We start from the raw sequence: 17,661 nt of genomic DNA on the forward strand, positions 1-17,661 counted from the left end.
CCAACACGGCCGCCGGGGCTCAGTTCAGGGGCCCCAAGGGGTCAGCCCCGGAGCCTCAGGCCACTGCAGGACTCCTGGAGCCCAAGCCTGGCATACAGGCACATGTGCATGTACGTGCACACACCTGGATGTACAGGCCCACACGTGCACACACACCTGTACAGATGGGTGCACTCACCTGGACACAGACATGAGCACACACACCTGGACACAGGCCCACACAGGTGCACACACACCTGGACACACAGGCCCAACAGGTGCACACACACCTGGACACACAGGCCCACACAGGTGCACACACACCTGGACACACAGGCCCAACAGGTGCACACACACCTGGACACACAGGCCCAAATACAAGTGCACACACACAGATGCCAAAGGCAGAGACACCAGCGTAGAGGAAGAAAATGCACATTTTCTTGTTTAACAAAATAAATTAAATATACGAAGCTTCAGCTCAAACTCTATATAAAATTACAGAGGTCTGGGGCTGCCACGGGCAGTGGACTGTTGGGTGCCTGGCCCCACGGCGCCCACCCAGTTGGCCATCAGGCCAGGGGCGTCCCAGGCCCGAGCACAGGCCTGCTCGGGGTGCCACCTTCCTTCCAGCATTATTAATATTATTATCTTAATTTCTTAAATATAAATATCAGGGGCCCTCTGTGCGGCAGTAGGGGGCAGGGTCAGCCCCGCGCTCCCGCCTCGGCCCAGGGCCCGCGCGGCTCTGCCTGACCTCCCGGCCCGCGGTGCTGGGGGCTCCTGGACACCCGGACAGGTGGTGGCTAAAATAGCCGCGCGCCCGCGGAGGGCTGGCCGGGCCCGGCTGCAGGCGCAGGCAGGGCGCGGGGGGCGGGAGCTTTGGGTTTGCTAGCGGGGGGCCTCTCAGATCCCCTGCCGGGCGGGGCGGGCGGCCCGACCGCGGCCCCGGGAGATCCTCCCCAGGGCAGCCGGGGGTTCCTTCATCTACGGGCCCCTTGCTGCACGCGAGCCGCAGCGTCACCAACGCGGGCCTTCCGCGGGGGGGGGGCCGGGCGGGCTGCGCGGGTGCGCGTGTGTCTGTGCCCTGGGGGCCGCCTCTGCCTGCGTCCCGGGGCCGGCCCTCTGCGCCCCCTGGCGCCTGGGGCTGGGGTGCGGGGCCCCCGGGGTGGCACCTCTAGCACTGGTAGTGGATGTGCTGGTGCTGGTGGACCTTGCCCTCCACGTGCGAGTGCGTGTGTGAGTGCGTGTGCGTGTGCGTGTGCGTGTGCACGTCTGTGTAGAGTTTGGGGTAGAGCCTGGGCCCGGCGGGGGGCCCCGGGCCCAGCAGGTGCTGGGCGGCCGCGGGGGGCCCCAGCTCGTCACACAGCGCCGCGCCGGGGCCCGGGCCGAGGGAGGGCGGCGCCGCGGGGTCCTTGTCCCCGGCCCGGTCGCGGGCGGGCACGGGCGGGCGGTGCGCGGGCAGAGGCGGGGCGGCCGCGGGCGCGCACGGCTTCTTCTTGGCCTGGCACAGCCACAGGAGCACGGTGCCCAGGAGGAAGACGGCGCCCGCGGGGATGCCGATGACCACGGGCCACGGCAAGCTCGTGCTGGACGACGCGGGGGCCACGGGCGGCCCCGGCGGCTTGGGGTCTGCAAGAGAGACGGGGCGGTCGCCGTGGGTCTCGGAGCCTGCGCAGGTGGGCCCCGCGGCCGGCCTCCCGCCCCACGCACCTGGCAGCACGGTGAGGAAGGCGCTGCGGAAGCTGTAGCCCATGGTGTTGGCGCCCAGGCAGATGTACATGCCCGCGTCGTCCTGGCGCGCGCGCGTGATGAGCAGCTTGTTGAGGTAGGAGCCGTCGGGCCTCGACCACACGTCGCCCGTGGGCAGCACCACGAACTTCTGGCCGCCCACGTCGATGGTGGAGTTGTAGCGGCCCTCGGCGCCGTACTCCACGCGCTTCAGCCACTGGATCACCGGCTTCACGTCACTGCGCACCTTGCACTGGAACGACGTGGTGCCCCCAAAGTCCACCGTGGTGTTCACGGGGTGCGTGCCCGTGAGCACGGGCTTGGAGCGGGTCCGCTCTGCACGAGGAGGGGCACGTCAGCGCGGCCCCGGGCACCACCCGCCCGCCCCCCGGCCCGGCACTCACGGATCACGTCCACCTTGTAGGTCGCGTTGATGGCGCCGGCGCGGTTGGACACGCGGCACGTGTACTTGCCACTGTCCTCGGGGCGCAGGTTCTTCAGGCTCAGCGTCCACTTCTTCTTCCGGTGCTCGCCGGCCTCCAAGCCTGTCAAGGCCTGGTCGTCCTTCATCCACGTGATGTCGGGCCGCGGGTGCCCGCTGGCCACGCACTTGAGCCGCACGGAGCTGCCCACCGGCCGCGCGATCACCCGGCGCCTCATCTTGGAGGGCTGCGTGAAGCGGGGCCGCGCTGCGGGACGGGCAGCAGGGGTCAGCCAGGCCCCCGGGGGCCGCCCCACCCGCCCCGAGGAGGAGGGCAACGTCCGCCCCGTCTCACCCCACTGCTTGCCGGCCGGGTCCTCCTGGCCCCCCGAGGCGCCGTCGTGCCCCAGACGCTCCCTTCCCGGGCCAATGTCATCTGTGGAGCGGAGGGCACGTGAGCGGGGCCCCCATGGCCCCTGCCCAGACCCCAGGCTGGTTTCCAGGCTCCCACCCTGGGCCCAGCTGGGAAAGCTCCAGAAACAGGAGCGGGAGTCCCGGGAGCACACCCACGTCCCCGCGTCCCGGGGACAGCTGGCCCGAACGGCCGCCCAGCCCGCCCCTGGGTGCAGGTGACCCCAACGGAGCCACCCCCCCACCCCGGCTCCGGGGGGTCTGCAGGGCCCACGGAGGAGGGGGCCGGGCCGCGCCGGCAGCTGCAGTAACCCTAGCCCACATCAAGGCGCCGAGGCCTCGGTGAGCTGACATGGCTCGCATACCGCCTGGTCATCCTCCCCTTTCAGAGGACAGTGGGGGGACGCAGCAGCACTCCCGTCCCACAGTCCTGAGCAGGGCTCCGGGGGCGGGGCAGGCCAGGAATGCCCTCCTGCCACCACCCGCCACCTCCACCCAGCTGGGGACCCAGCGAGGGGCTGGCCGGGGCGGGCGTCCCCGGGCGTGAGACGGGCCGCCGTGGCTGCCAGGGAGCCCGTCCCCGGGGACGCAGCCCCGAGGAGCCGTGGGGGAGGGCCCGGCGTGCGCCCGGCACCAGGGAGCACAGGGTGTGTCGCTGGGGACCCCGCCAGGCCCCAAGCCCGGCCCCAGAGGCAGCAGAGAACAGAAGGCCCTTGGCGGCCCCTCTGAACTCTGAAACCTGAGCCTCAAAGTTGGAGCCGACGCCCAGGCCGGCCGCCCGGCCGTCCCCTGGTGGGACCACCGCGCCGGGGCGCCCGGGCCCGCTCCTGCTGCGCCCTGGGCACCCTGGGCTCCCTGTCGGCACAGCCTCTGCAGGGAGGGCACCCCGGGCACAGGCCTGCGGGGGCCCGGCCACAGCACCGCTCAGGCCGGTCGTCCTGGCAGCCCTGGGTGGGGTGGGGGCCACTCGGGGAAGGTCCCCCCGGGTCTGTGCTGGCTCGCGGCTCCCATGCACGGCCCGCCCCCGGCCCTGGCACGTCACTGACCCATCACGATGAGCGTGTAGTTGACGCTGAGGCTGCCGAAGCCGTTGGTGGCCTTGCACACGTAGGCGCCAGCGTCCTCGCGCTCCACCTCCTTCACCTTCAGGCCCTGGGGCAGCACGCGGAAGCGGCTCCAGCCGCCGTGGATCGTGCGGCCGTCCTTGGTCCACATGGTCAGCGGCGGCGGATCCCCCTCCACGGGGCACTGCAGCCGCACGGTGCGGCCCAGCCGGGCCACCTGCCTTGGGACCACCTTGTCTGCCATCCTTGGGGGGCCTGCGGGCCAGTCGGGGGGTCGGTCAGCGGGGAGGGGGCTGGCGGGTGCTCAGGGGCCCGGGGCAAGGGGGCCGTGCCTGTCGGGTCCCCCCCAGGACTCCGGGCAGATGCCGCCCAGGCAGCGAGGGCTGCTCCCAGGCCCCAGTGGGCAGCGTCCACCCTGAGGAACGGTCCCCTGAGCGCCCCCACGTGCTGCCCCCACGGAGGAGCCACGACGCTGATGGGCACCCAGGGTGCACGCCCCCCACAGCCACCGTAGGGCACACGCGTGAGTCCACACAGCACAGACAGCTGGTGGCTTCCCCGAGGACGGTCGCCCCAGACCACGGGGCTGGGCATGGGGCGCAGGGGGCGGCAGGGCCCCGAGGCCCCGGGTCGGGGCACGGCAGGGTTCCTGTCCAGCCGCCCGCAGTCACCAGCCCGCCTCAGGAGCCTCAGCGTCCAGGACGGCGGGAGCACCCCATGGGGGTCCAGAGCGTGCCCCCCGCAGCTCCCTACACCCACCCGCCCTGTGCGCCCCCAGCCCCCAGTCTCCAGGTGTCGGCCAGAGCACTCACCCCTCCCGTGGGCAGAGGCCGGCGTCCTGCACGCCGACCCCGACCCCAAGGCGGCGTGTGCTCCCAGCGAGCACCTGGGGCTTCCTGCGCATGTAATTAGCAGCGGGCTGAGCCGCCGGCCGGGGCGTCCGGGACCCACGGTGCTTCCGTGGGCTCTTTGCAGGCGGGAGCAGAGCTTCCCGGAGGCCGCCCCCACCCTGGGGACCCGATGCCGCCCCTCCACGGGCCTGCAGACACTGACGGAGCCGCAGGGGGAGCGGGCAGCCCGGGGTCCAGGCAGGGAGGGTCCTGCAGCCCGAGGGGGCACAGGAAATCCCGGGGCCTCCCCGACAGCCGCCACCAACCTGGAGGCCCAGCCCGGCTCTCCCCCCGACACCTGCCTGATGCAGCCCACCAGGCCCCCCAGCCCCAGGAACGCTTCTCCTCTGCACCCCCGCTCCGCCTCTGCTAGGGTGCTCCCCCTGCCATGGGGCTCCCAACACGGGCCCCAGCGCCCAGGAGGGGACCGAGGCAGGGGCTGCTGAGTCCTCCACTGTGGACAGGCCCCCAGCGCACCCAGGGTCCCACACCTGTCACCGCCGCAAGTGCCCCGTCGGAGGGGCCTCCCAGCGCGCAGGGCAGGGCGGGCAGCCCCCCGCTGACCCCGGGGCACACGCAGGCCCACAAACTGCCCGGGAAGGGCAGGGCACGGGCTGCGCCTGACCCGGGGCAGTCCCGTCTGGCAGACTCGGCCTGTGCCCCCACCCCCGCCGGGGGCCCCCCTGAGCAGAGAAAGCACCATCGGACGGTGCTTGCAGGGGCCGCAGGGTTTGAGGAGCTGGGGGGGCATCGACCGGGCCTCGGAGCCACAGGACCCTCGCTCCCTGTGGACAGGACAGGAGGACAGAGCCAAGGGACTGCCAGACGGACCGGAAGTGCGGCCCCGAGGACGCCGGCAAGCGGGACGGGGCGGGCAGGCCGGCAGCCAGAGCCCCAGCTGGAGCCAGCCTTATCCGAAAGCAAACAGCCCCCTTCCCGCCCCGGGCCAGCCGCCCTGCCCCCTCCAGCCCTGCCCGAGCAGAGACCCCAGCGGGCTCACCCGAGGGAGCCCCCCCACCCAGATTCCTGGGGATTTGGCCGCCGCTGCGACTGCCACGGCTCTATATTTAGCCTGGGAAACACAAGCCCCCATTGTTCCACCTGGTCAGGTGTCCAAGCCGCCCAGCCCGAGGCAGACCGGGGCCACGGCCAGGAGATGGGCGGGGGGCGGGGGGGCAGGTTCCCAGCAGCCCCGGGGGCTGCCCCTCAGCCCCCCCCCCCAGGGCCTCCTCCAGGAAGCCACGGGGAGGGGCAGGCGCGGATCTGCGGAGGCTGGGGCGGGGGTTCCCCCTGCAGGGGCTGACCGCGCGGTGGGGGTGCTGGGGGTGCTGCCGCGGGGCGCACAGCCCATCCCCCATCCTCCTCCCCGACGGCTGGGGGAACGCGGCAGGAACGGGGGCCCGGGGGGTACTCGGGGCAGCAACCCAGACGACCCCACACGTGTAGGTACACAGCCAGGCTCCCAGGCGCCGTCCAGGGCGTGGGTGTCACACGTACAGCCTGTCACGCCGCCTCCCGACGCCATCCCCGGGCACACAGGGTGTCCCCCTGACACCGTCCCCCCAGGCACCGCCGCTCTGACGCCGTCCCCCCAGCGCTGACCCCCGACACCGTCCTCGTGACACAAGGCTGCCCCCAGATGGGCACCCTCCACCCACAGAGCCCCCGGGCGTGCACACGCAGGCACACACCCCAACAGCAGATGCTGACCCCCACCCCCGCCCGCCGACACCACTGTTTCCCAGAGTTTAGGTCCTGCTATCCCCCCACTGACACCCCTCCCTCCCCAGTGGCCCCAAGGAGGGCTGAAGTGGGCTGGACCAGAAGAACAGAGGGGACACATGAGGGCTGCATGGGGACAGGACCCCCAAACGGCGCTTTCAGCCCCCTGGGGGCACCTGGAGCTCAGCCCCCGAACGTCAGTAACCCGCATGGCCTCTGCGCTGCCCGTCCCATCCTGACCCACCTTCCCTCCCCCCCCCCCCAACCACGGCTGCCCTAACCCCTCCACCTGAACCACCCCGAGCCCCCTGGGACGGTTGGCCGGGCGGGGGACACCGCGTCCGCCCCTGTCCCTGCCCAGGGCTGAGCCATGAGGAGCTACACCAGCGCCCCCCGGGGCCACGGTCACGGGTGGGAGGTGAGGCCAGCTGGCTCCGTCCCCGGTCACCCCCAGCAGCCCCAGGAGCCCCCAGCCCGGACGCGCCCTCTGGCGGGTGGTGCTCGGGCTGAGCTCCTGGGACAGGTTGGCTGTGCAGCGGCTTCTGGCCAGCGGGCGGCCCTGACCAGAGGGCAGGCAGGGGGCTCTCGGGAGAACGGGGCGCAGCTGCCGTATCCCCCATGGGGGGAGGGGGAGCGGCCCTGGGCCCAGCATCCTCCCCGAGATGGCCCGGGAGGCGGGGATGCCAAGGCGAGGGCACAGGTGGGGACCCCAGGGCCCCGACAGGCAGGCTCCACCTCCGCCCTGGCTCCGAGCCGCTCAGGTCCCCGCACACACGTGCACAGACTCCCGGTCACCAGCAGGCCTGGGGCGGCCCCTGGGGCCCGGACCCACGGGACCTGCGGTGGAACTGGTAGGACCCGAAGGACAGGTGGTTGCCCCAGAAACCAGGCGTCCTGCGTGCAGCAGAGGGCCAGGCTGACCCACCGCGCCAGCCGGAGGCCGAGGCCGCCCCAACCCACTGCCCAGGGGCCGCCCCTCGCCCGAGACCCCGGGGGTACCTCCACCAGGCCCCGACTCCAGGGCCCCTCCCTGCCGCTTGCAGGACAACCCAAGGGGCCACAGGGCAGCGCCCTGACAGTGCACGGCTCCTGGACCCACTGCCGCAGGGCGAGCTGCAGGCCACTGTGTGCGGACCCCCAGCCGCCCCCCTAGCCGCCCCCCCAGCCACCACCCAGCCGCCCCCCTGCGCCGCAAACAAGCAACCTGGCCCCCCACAGGCCCGACCAAGGAAGCCAGGAGGGCCTCCCTCACCTGCTGGCCCTGCACCCAGAGGACGCGCTCACGTGACGAGAGGCCCGGACCCCCAGGGCCCTGCCCCTGACCTGCGGGGCCGCACGCGAGCCTGGAGCCCCTGGGCCAGAGGCTGACGCTGAGGCAGGACCAACGCGCCAGCTATGGCGAGGGCGCGGGCGCCGGAGCCGGGCACCCCCCATCCCGGGCCAGCCCAGGCCGGAGATCGTCTGCCCCCCTCCCTCCCACCCGAGGGCTCTGACGGCTGCAGGGTAGGCCACCCAACTGTCCCCGCCGTCCCAGGCTCTCGGGCCCGGTGCTGGGCTCCACCGTGAGCCCCGCACCCCCCGCGGGCCGGGCACACCGCTGCAGGGGTGCAGAGGGCACCCTGGGCCCCTCCCTGGCTGGCGGTCCCCCACTCCTGCGGCTCAGCCCCGTGGGAGTCAGAAGGCGTCACTGCCGCGAGGGTCCCGGCCCAGAGCCAGGCCCAGCTGCCCGCTGCCAGCTGCCCGGGCCCCATCACGTCCTCGGGCCCCTCGAGGCGCAGGGCTGGCCCGAACCTCCAACCATCTGGGTACGAGAGCAAGTGCTTCCTGCCGAGATGGGCAGCGCGGGGGTCAGCAGGCCTGAGGCTGGAGCCCGTCCTACGTGTCAGGACGCGTCCGGGAAGCCCCCGCCTCACACTGGCTCCCCCCAAGGGGCACAGGCCCCCACCCAGGCCCGCAGCTCTAGGCCTTGCCGCCAGCCACCCAGTGGGGACACAGAGTGCAGAGGCCCCGGGACGTGCCCCGCTCCCCACACCCCTGGCCAAGCAGCGCCTCAGCCCAGCCTGGGCCTACCCCCACTCACGGCCCCCAACCCGCCTCCCCCGAGCCTGCCCGGAGTGTGGGCCGCCTGGCTGCAGCTCCACCCACAGCAGCCCAGGACAGGGCCGAGAGAGCCACGCTGGACACCAGGGGACCACCAGGGAGGGCAGACGGCAGGCAGGGTGGGGTGGGGTGGGGTGGGGTCGGAGCACCGGGCAGGCCTGTGGGGTCTGGGGCAGCGGCCTGGGCATCCCCGCCCCTCCACGGACCGCCTGCCACGGAGGCTGCCACCTGGACACGCCGGGGACGGCGCAGGAGGCCGGCCACCAGCAGGTAGGCAGCCGCACGCACGGCGAGCAGCCGGGAACCCCAAGCGGGCTGGGGCGGCTGCTGGGAAAAACCAACATTTCCCCAGGGCGCTGGGCGGGGGCTGAAGGCCCATTGATTCCCGCACAATGAAGAGCCTGCGGTAGGAGTTTCCAGGCCCAGCCAAAGGCCACTTTGTTCAGGGCTCCCTCCTCTCCCCAGAGGGGACAGTGATTTATTTTCTCTTCCAGGAGTGAGGCCCGAGACGTAAATGGGGCGGCTGGCCTGCATCCCCACCTCACGGCGCCTGGGCCCGGCTCCCGCACACCCGCCTCAGCCCGAGGGGTCGGGGGAAGGCCCCCCGCCGGCCTGGCCAGAGGCCAAGGTCAGCTGGCGCCCCACGGCCGCCCGCCCTCCCGCGGATTCATGCCCCCTGCGACCCTCCCCGACACAGCCCCGAGGGCAAGAAGGCGCCATCCCCGCAGAGTGGGGGGCCCGGCCCCGGGGTGGGTGCTGGGGGCGCCCAGGGCGCACCGGGGGTCCGGAGGACCAGGAGGCGACCTCCAGGCCCGGCTGCTCGGAGACCCGTCCACGGCACCATCCTTGGAACAGTTGCGGCCTGACAAGCCCTCCCGCGGGTCCTCCTAAAGCCACGCGACGGGCACGTCGTTCGGAACCCCTCAAGTTCCCGCTAGAAGAACCCAAATCCGATCCTGCCTCAAAGCTGGAAAAGGCTGTTTCAGACAAACCCACCAGGATTGTGAAACTTCCAGAAAGGGGAACTTTAAAAACATGACCCGAGTGGAGAGACGTGCTGACTCCAGAAGGCGTGACGCCCGGGGAGGGATTTCAGCAAGCGGCCTGGCTCCGGGGGCCGGTCTGCCCGCGCCGGCTTCCCCGCACGCACCCCGGGAAGCGCCCGGGCCCTCGGGCCAGGCCTGGAGGACAACCGCCCGCCCCCCAGAGCTGCGGGGGCCCTTGCCCTTGGAGAGTGGCGCCCGTCCCTGCTGCCGCCGTGGCTGGATCCCGGGCTCGGTCCCAAGGCCAAGGCTGAGGGGAACACAGCAGGGTGTGGCCCCTCCAGGGCCCCCTGGCACCGAGGCAGGCCCTGCTGCCCGCTGCCATCACCGCGTCTGCCCCTCTGCTCCAGGCTCCGGCCCAGGCCCAGGCCAGCACGGCGGCCTCAGAGCCTCCCTGGCCCAGCAGCCAGAGAACGGGCAGGTGTGGGGATGAGGGGAGTCCACGCAGATCAAAGAGTGCAGGCCGCTGGCCACCGGGGGGGCCCTGCGGGGTATGACCCGGGCACCCGTGGTGCCAGGACGCTGCCAGGCCCTGCTGCGCCTGGACAGCCCCCACCCTCCGGCTGAGTGGCCAGTCCCCCGCTGAGCAGGCGGGGGGGTACCGTGGCATTAGGCCCACCTGGGCTGCCGCCTGCCACCCAACACCCAAACGTGCCCATATAAGGCTGGGTTGGGCTCGGTGTACCCGCCGGCGGGGGGAGGGGTGCGAGGCCTCCGAGGACTGGTGGACAGGGCAGGGACGCTCCTGAGTGGTCAGCACGCCCAAGGGCTGGCCCGGCCCGAGGGCCCGCCTAGCTGAGCGCTGGCCAGCGCGGAGCATGGCGGGTGCGCGGCGGCCAAGGCGGGTCTCCCACGGCCCAGCAGCCGAGGATGTACCTGGCGGGGGACAGGGTGCCAGGGTCGGGCCTCGGGTCGCGCCGCAGGCCCGCCTCCTCGGACATCAGGTGTGCGAGCGGCCGCCGAGGGCTGGCACGCCGCCGGAGCAGGTGGTGCTGTGGGGCCCCGACACAAGCCCGTGGCCCCCGCAGCGGCCCCTGCCCTCTACCTTTGCGGGGATGGGCAAGCTCGGGGCGCAGGGGTGGGGCTCGAGTCCCAGGTGCCCGCCATGTCCTCGCTGTCCCCAAACCTCACCCCGGGCACCGCGGGCGTCTGTGCTGGTTCCTGGGGCCTAAGTGGGTCCACGGTGCCAAGCAGCCTGCGCCACCAGAGCCCCGGGGTACCCCGCTGCTCTCAAGCTCAGGCCCACGTGTGGACGTGTGTGTCCCCAGAGGCGCGGGGCCCAGCCGAGTCGCCAGCAGGCCGGGACCGCAGGTGAGCCCGCGCTGGGCAGGTGTGCCCTGGGTGAGCGGAGGTCCCGAGGGTGGGCGGGGGAGGGGGCGGCGGCGACGCTGCGGAGGGGCCCCGCGGGCGGGCGGGCGGGGAGCGCGGGCGGGGCGGGGCGGGGCGGGCGCGCCGGCCGGGCAGTGTGGCAGGGTTCAGGGCCGGGCGCGGGCGGGGCGCCAGGACTCACCTCGGGCGGCGGCGGCCGGCGGCAGGGCCCCCAGCAGCAGCGGCGGCAGCAGCAGCAGCAGCGCGGGGCCGGGCGTCATCGTGCCGGTGCGGACCTGGGGGCGCGGGGCGGTCAGCGGCGCGGGGCCGGGGCGCTGGGGCGCAGGAGGCGGCGGCGGGCGCCCCGCGGGGTCCAGGCAGACAAAGGGTCCGCAGCAGCCCCCGGCCCCGCCGCCCCCGGCCCCGAGCACCGTCTGGATTCCTGGCGCGTGCGACTCGGCCCTGCCCGCGGGACACACAACACCGGCGGCCGCGCAGATAATCGCCTGCGCCATTAGCGGACAAATTTGCGCTGGGGGGGGGGGCCACGTGGGGTGCGGGGCCGGGGGCGGGGCGCGGGCAGGGCCACTGGCCCCGGGGGCGGCGGCGGCGCGTGCCGGGCCCCAGGCCTCGCCCCCCGCCGCGCGTCCGGCGCCCGCCCCCGCCCCCGCCGCGGCCCCCGCTGCCCCCGGCGCCCCCCTCGGCCCCCCCAGCCGGCCCCCCGGGGTCGCGGGCGCGCGGACGGGCTCACCTCGGCGGGGCGGGCAGGCGGCGGGCTCAGGGCCGGGCCCGCGGGGCGCGCTGCGCGGTCATCGCCGCCCCGGGCGCCGCACCCCGGCCCCCGCGCCCCCGGGCCCGGCCTCGGGACGGGGCGGCGCTACCTGGGCGCGGGCGGCTCGGGCCGGGACCGGCGGCGAGGCCGGGTCGGGGGCAGCGCGGGCGGGGGCCGAGGGCAGCGGCGGGGCGGGGGCCGGGTCCCGGGGCGGCGGGGCGAGGGGCCCGGGGCGGCGCGCCGCGAGGCGTCCTTCCCTGCGGGGCTTTGTCAACTCTCCCGGAGCGAGCGCCGAGCCCGCCGCGCGCCCCGCCCCGACACAACTTCGCTCCAATCGGCGCGCCCCGGCCCGCCCCGGCCCGCCCCGGCCCGAACTTCCCCCCAATCCGCGCGCGCCCGCCCCGCCCGCCCCGCCCGCCCCGCCCGGGCCTTAACCCTCGCGGTGCGGGCGGCCTGCGGGCGGGAGGCTCCCCGGGGCGCCGGCCCGGCCCGCCCCGCCCCCGCCCCGCCCCCGTCCTGGCCGGGTCCACCCCCGCCCCGTGGGTCCCGGCCTCCCCGCCCCGCCCCCACCCCCTTGCCCCGCCCCTTGCCCCGCCTCCCCGGTGGGCCCGCCCCTTGCCTCGCCCCCGCCCCGCCCCCTGCTCTGCCCCGGCTGGACCCGCCCCTTGCCCCGCCCCCGCCCCGCCCCCTGCTCTGCCCCGGCTGGGCCCGCCCCTTGCCTCGCCCCCGCCCCGCCCCCTGCTCTGCCCCGGCTGGACCCGCCCCTTGCCCCGCCCCCGCCCCGCCCCCTGCTCTGCCCCGGCTGGGCCCGCCCCTTGCCCCGCCCCCGCCCCGCCCCCTGCTCTGCCCCGGCTGGACCCGCCCCGCCCCGCCCCGGCCCCGCGCGCCCCCAGGTGCCCGGCGCCCCCGCCGCTCCTGCCCCCCGCGGCCGCGTCGCAGGCCCCCACCCCCGGGACCCGCCCCTGGCTGCGGGAGGGGCCGCGGTCGGCCGGAGGCGTCCCGGGGCCGCGGGCAGCAGGGGGGCGGCCGGCGCTGGAGGGGCCAGGCGGCGGGGCTGGGGCACAGCGGCGCTGCTCGAGGCCCCCTGACCCAGGGCACGTGTCTCCGCCGCCCACCGCGAGGGGGCCCGGGGCCGGGAGCGCAGGTCGCGGGCTCCGGGGCAGGCAGCGCGGCTGTCACCCGGGGCCCCGCAGGAGCCGAGGCCACCGAAGCGCCCGGCCAAGGCTCCCCAGGGTGCCGCGGCCTGTGGGGGCTGGGGCCGCGCGTTGGCGGGCAGGTCCCGGTCCTTGGCCACCCTGCCCCGCCGCCCATCAGGGCCTCCCCACCCCGCACCCACCCTGGCCAGGCTCTCCCCGGCGTCCCCTCCGCTGTCACTTCTCTCCAATTTGAAAACTCAATTTAAAACAACCGTGATCCAGGTGTCTTGGACGTAAACCCCATGACCCTTGAGGCCCTGGACAGCTGGGTCCTGTGCGCATCCCCTCCCCCCCCAAACTGGGGCCAGATAACAGCCCCTGCGGCCTCTCAATCCCCTCTGGACCCTAACCCATGCTGCCCCATCAGGACCCTGACCCAAACAGCTTCTGTCCCCTGAGGAGTCCCCTCTTCCAGGGAGCCTCCCAGAAGACCAACGCTGCAGAGGCCTTAGCCCGAGGCCCAGGGGAGCGGGGCCACGCAGTGCCAACAGCCAGGGCCTATGGAGGTCCAGAACGCCCAGACCCAGGCTTCCCAAGCAGGTGAGAAAGCAGGTTCCCAGGTCCCGTGTCCAGACCCATGTAGGCACCACACGGCCCAGCCGGGGCGAGCCCAGCCCTCCCTCGCCCCATCTACGCCCCGAGGGCAGGCCCGAACCACAGACCCCGCCACTCCCTTCCGGCCCTGCGGGTGGGGGGAAGCAAGGACAGCTGGTTCAGGGCCCCCGGAGAAGGGGGCAGGCCCTGGGGGGTCACAGACAGGTGCTCTGGGACAGGGTGGGCAGGTGCGCAGAGGGCTTCTCGCGAGCACCAAGGCTGCCCCGGACTTGGGAACAGGTTTGTGAGGAGACACAACTGGAGCGTGAAAAGCTCCAGCAGGTGTGTAGGCCGCCCAAGGCAGGTGTGTGAAAGGTGGCCCCGGGCGGGGGGAGGTCAGAGACAAGGAAGTGAGCGGAATGGGAGGCACTGCCAGCCGGTGGGGACAAGGTGGGGAGCGGGGCGGGCTCGTGTGCCCTTGAGCCACCGCAGGCTGGGGACAGGCGTGGCCCACTCAGCGGGGGCTGGGTAGGGTCCCAGAGACCTGCCGGGGGTGGGGGGTCCCAGTGCTGCCGGCCCACTTCCCCGTGCGGGCATGCACTGCCCCCTGGCAGAGGTGCCCCCCACCAAAGGGCACCCGGACCCCCTCCCCGGCCTCCCCATTTCTGAGCCCCCAGGCGGGAGCCAGGCCTGTCTGGATGTCCAGCCCAGGCCACTTCCTCCAGGAAGCCCTCCCGCTGGCAAGCTCCCACTGGCCCTTCAGGACACCGGACCTGAAATACGACGCCGGTTCCAGCCTTGCGGCTGTAGCACTGAGACTTGGCACGACTGGACGAGCTCCCGGTCTCCGTCCCACCCCCACCCCCCATCCCCGCCACAATCTGCCCGCAGAACTAGCCTGAGGTGGCACAGTGGGCCCCACACATGGTGCTCTTCACATTGTCCTTCACCCCGACAGGCGGCGCCCCGGCTCCGTGCCAGGCTCCGTCAGAGGGCCGGGGACGGGATGCCCGCAGCCGGGGCCCGCCCTCAGGGTGGCATCCTGGCAGCAGGTGCGAGGGCCGGGCGGTGCTCAGATGGCGGGAGCGCTGGGCCCGGAATTGGAGGCAGCTGACGTGCGGCTTGGGCTCCCGCTCCCGGTGAGGTGACGGGGGCAGGTTCGCATGCTCTTGCCCGAAACAGGGGGAAACGGCAGAAATAAGAATACAGAAGAGCCCCGGACACGCAGAGCATTGACAGCGAAGGCCGTGATCCCTGCGAGCGGGAAGCAAGGGGGAGGTCCCGGGCATCCTGCTCCTGCCGGCGGCACGTCCAGGGTCAGCAGAGGCAGGGGGGACCCTGGCAGAGCCCAGAGGTCCCCCTCGCTGGGGCACAGGGCCAGGGGGCTCGGGGAGGCGAGTGGCCAGAGTTCACAGGGTGGAGTCCTGGAGACGAAGAGCCGTGCGGAGGGGGACCCCGGGGACCTGCAGCGGCGGCCCGCGCGCGGGGAGCACCAGCACCGCCCAGAAGGGCGCGGCCCCCAGCGCGTCTGACCCCCAGGGTAGAGACCCTCCCACCGAAGGGTCTGCCTCCGTTGCAGGGAAACGATGAACGATGAACGTCAGGCTACATGTGCTTCCGGTCCCGCCCAACAAAGCTTAAGGACGAGGCCCCAAAGGACCACGCAGGTTCCACGTACCTGAGCTACACCCCAGAGAGAAGTACAGGATATTCACAGGAATGTAAAACCACCCGGCACCCAGAAGGTGGAGCGGACGACGTGTGGGCGCCCGGGGCCCCGCGGGTGAGCGTCTGCCGTGGGCTCAGGCCGTGACTCCGGGGTCCCCGGATCGAGTCACACGTCGGGCTCCCCGCAGGGAGCCTGCTTCTCCCTCTGCCTGTGTCTGCCTCTCTCTGTGTGTCTCATGAATAAATAAATAAAATCTTTAAAAAAGTACACAATCTATGACATACAACCATAAATGATTAGGCATGAAAAGAGACAAGAAATTATAACCCATAATGAGGGGAAATGACTCAAAATTAACTCAAATGTAACAAACACAGCAGAATTACTGTGACTATATTCCATAGGTTCAAGCTGCTGCAGAAAGGGATGAATATGTTCAGTAGAGACATGTAAGATTTTTTTAAAGATTTTATTTATTTATCCATGAGACACAGAGAGAGAGAGGCAGAGGCACAGGCAGAGGGAGAAGCAGGCTCCATGCAGGAAGCCCCATGTGGGACTCGATCCCAGGACCCAGGGTCATGCCCTGGGCCGCAGGCAGATGCTCAACCACAGAGCCACCCGGGTAGCCTCAAATTGAACTTCTAGAAATGAAAATTAGAATGTCTGAGATAAACAATATATTGAATGTGATTAATAGAATATTGCACAAGAAAACATTGTGACCTTGAAGTCAAAGCCATAAAGACTGTCCAAGTCAAACACAGAAACAAAATTGCCTGAAAAGAAAAATGAACTAAGTGTCAGTGAGCCTTTGGGCAAGTCCCCACAATGAGGTACAGGTGGAGCTGGAGTCCCCCGAGCATAGAAATGGAGCGAAAAAGAAAAAATAGCTTGAGAAAATGGCCAGAATTTTTACAAATGTGGTGAAACACAGAAATCCACAGTTCCCGAAAACTCAACAAAATATACGCAGAAGAAACATGGGGGAAGCTACACTAACGTACGTCATTCTCAAAATGCCGAGGACCAGTTACAGAAATAACAGCTTAAAAGTATCCGGGGGATGAGGCGCCCAGGTAGGTCAGTCAGGAAGGCGTCCAGCTCTTGGTTTTGGCTCAGGTCGGGGTCCCAGGATTGTGGTCTCAGGATTGTGGGATGGAGCCCCCCAGTTCAGGCTCTGCGCTCAGCAGAGAGTCTGCTCCAGACTCTTCCTCTCCCTCTGCTGCTTCCCTGCCTCCCACCTCTCTCTCTCTCTCTTACATAAATCCTAAAAAAAAAAAAAAAAAAAAAAAAAAAAAAAAGGTATCCAGGGGAAAAATTTTGTATACAAAAGCAGAGAAAAGGATGTCCTATTGATTCCTGTTGGATGAAAACAATGCACAAGGACAGTGGAGCCAACTCTCCACAGAACCAAAAAAAAGAAAATCTGCCAACCCTACATTGTTTATTAGCAAAAATGTCATTTGGAAAAAAAAGATGAAATGAGGACTTTTTTCAGACATAAGGAGCTGGTTAATCACGAGCAAATCTATACTCCAAGAAGTGGTAAAGGACAGCCTCTGGGCACCAGACGGAAACCTGAAGCCAGGCTCACACCCACCAAGTAATCATGAGGAGAAGGAGGAGAACAGAGAGCGTCAGAGATAGTAGCTGTGTGAGTAACAATAAAGATGCTTTTCTTATTATTAAAATCTCTTTTGGGATCCCTGGGTTGCGCAGCGGTTCGGTGCCTGCCTTTGGCCCAGGGCGCGATCCTGGAGACCCGGGATCGAATCCCACGTCGGGCTCCCGGTGCATGGAGCCTGCTTCTCCCTCTGCCTATGTCTCTGCCTCTCTCTCTCTCTCTGTGACTATCATAAATTAAAATAAACAAATAAATAAAAAATTTAAAATCTCTTTAAAACACAATCAGCCATTTCTTTATTTTTTTCAGGATCCTTGCCCAACGAGGGTCTTGAACTCACAACCCTGAGAACAAGAGTCGCACACTCTACCGGCTGAGCCAGCCAGGCGCCCTGACCACCAGCTATTTAAAGCAAAAAATTACAACAGTGTGTGGTGGGGCTTAGATCACACGACGAGGTAAGGCCTACGGCACAGAAACAAGGGCTGGGAGGGCAAAGTGGAAATACGGCGTCGCAGGGCTCCTACTGCATGGAGATGGCATCACATCACCAGACAGGACACATCCCCAAGGATAAACCCCAAAGCAGTCACCAAAATAGCCTAAGAAAGCATTACACCTAATAAGGCAACAAAGGAGACAGATGGCATAATTAAAAAAAAGAAAGAAAGAAAGAAGAAAAAGAGGAGGAATAACAGACAAAAGAAATAAAAGATAAATAGCACGATGGTCGATTAAACCCAAGCACATCAGTAATCACACTAAATGTAAATAGTTTAAATATCTCATTTAAGAGGCAGAGGTTGTTGGGGCACCTGGGGGCTCCGTTGGTGAAGTGTCCGCCTTCGGCTCCGGTCATGATCTCAGGGTCCTGGGATGGAGTCCCGCATCGGGCTCCCTGCTCAGCGAGGGGTCTGCTTCTCCTCCCTCTGACCCTCCTCCTGCTTGTGCTGTCTCTGTCTCTCATATGAATACATTTTAAAAATGCATAAAAAATGCATAAAAATAAATAAATGGCGGAGGTTCCAGACTGGGTAAAATAGAAAGATTCAACGCTGTGCTACCTACATAAACACACTTCACGTACGGACACAAATAGGTGAAAATAAAAGGATGCAAAAGTTACCCCACACGGACAGTCATCAAAAGAAGGTAGAGACGAAGGAGATTTCACAGTGAGAATGTCGCCAGGGA

The 17,661-nt window shown here is 69.3% G+C and overlaps 2 protein-coding genes across 8 annotated transcripts; one reads left to right on the forward strand and one right to left on the reverse strand.

Annotated features, from left to right (window-relative positions):
• Positions 1-398: 398 nt before the first annotated feature.
• FGFRL1 (fibroblast growth factor receptor like 1) lies at positions 399-11,490 on the reverse strand. Of its 3 annotated transcripts, none has more exons than XM_041753091.1 (7): positions 11,421-11,490; positions 10,872-11,175; positions 3,589-3,861; positions 2,487-2,567; positions 2,115-2,399; positions 1,693-2,046; positions 399-1,611 (listed from the first exon to the last, which is right to left on the reverse strand). In XM_041753091.1, exons 2-7 carry the CDS (start codon positions 10,948-10,950, stop codon positions 1,157-1,159), a joined length of 1,527 nt encoding a protein of 508 aa, XP_041609025.1. In that variant the 5' UTR covers positions 10,951-11,175; positions 11,421-11,490; the 3' UTR covers positions 399-1,156. The 3 variants fall into 3 exon arrangements, with proteins under 3 accessions (XP_041609025.1, XP_041609026.1, XP_041609024.1); XM_041753092.1 differs by having other exon boundaries at positions 10,872-10,965; positions 11,421-11,438; XM_041753090.1 differs by lacking the exon at positions 11,421-11,490 and having other exon boundaries at positions 10,872-11,213.
• On the forward strand, positions 10,028-16,055 carry LOC121489765 (collagen alpha-1(III) chain-like). 5 transcript variants are annotated; one of them, XM_041753094.1, is made up of 4 exons: positions 10,028-10,672; positions 13,053-13,177; positions 13,411-13,513; positions 13,897-16,055. In XM_041753094.1, the coding sequence occupies exons 1-4, from the start codon at positions 10,232-10,234 to the stop codon at positions 14,071-14,073; spliced, it is 846 nt and encodes a 281-aa protein (XP_041609028.1). In that variant the 5' UTR covers positions 10,028-10,231; the 3' UTR covers positions 14,074-16,055. The 5 variants fall into 5 exon arrangements, 4 of the variants coding, with proteins under 4 accessions (XP_041609028.1, XP_041609027.1, XP_041609031.1 ...); XM_041753093.1 differs by lacking the exon at positions 13,411-13,513 and having other exon boundaries at positions 13,883-16,055; XM_041753097.1 differs by lacking the exon at positions 13,411-13,513 and having other exon boundaries at positions 10,030-10,672.
• Positions 16,056-17,661: the final 1,606 nt, after the last annotated feature.

Source organism: Vulpes lagopus, chromosome 4, assembly GCF_018345385.1.
Source record: "Vulpes lagopus strain Blue_001 chromosome 4, ASM1834538v1, whole genome shotgun sequence".
Taxonomy (NCBI): Eukaryota; Metazoa; Chordata; class Mammalia; order Carnivora; family Canidae; genus Vulpes; species Vulpes lagopus.

Bases quoted from the DNA above. Each gene is read 5' to 3' on its own strand.
- LOC121489765 (XM_041753093.1), top strand. From the start codon at position 10,232: ATGTACCTGGCGGGGGACAGGGTGCCAGGGTCGGGCCTCGGGTCGCGC. The intron at 10,673-13,052 runs GTGAGCCCGCGC...CCCCTCTTCCAG, and splicing joins CCAGCAGGCCGGGACCGCAG to GGAGCCTCCCAGAAGACCAA. The intron at 13,178-13,882 runs GTGAGAAAGCAG...TGTCCAGCCCAG, and splicing joins GACCCAGGCTTCCCAAGCAG to GCCACTTCCTCCAGGAAGCC.
- FGFRL1 (XM_041753090.1), bottom strand. From the start codon at position 11,184: ATGGCGCAGGCGATTATCTGCGCGGCCGCCGGTGTTGTGTGTCCCGCG. The intron at 3,862-10,871 runs GTGAGTCCTGGC...ACTGGCCCGCAG, and splicing joins GCCGGCCGCCGCCGCCCGAG to GCCCCCCAAGGATGGCAGAC. The intron at 2,568-3,588 runs GTCAGTGACGTG...TCCGCTCCACAG, and splicing joins CTACACGCTCATCGTGATGG to ATGACATTGGCCCGGGAAGG.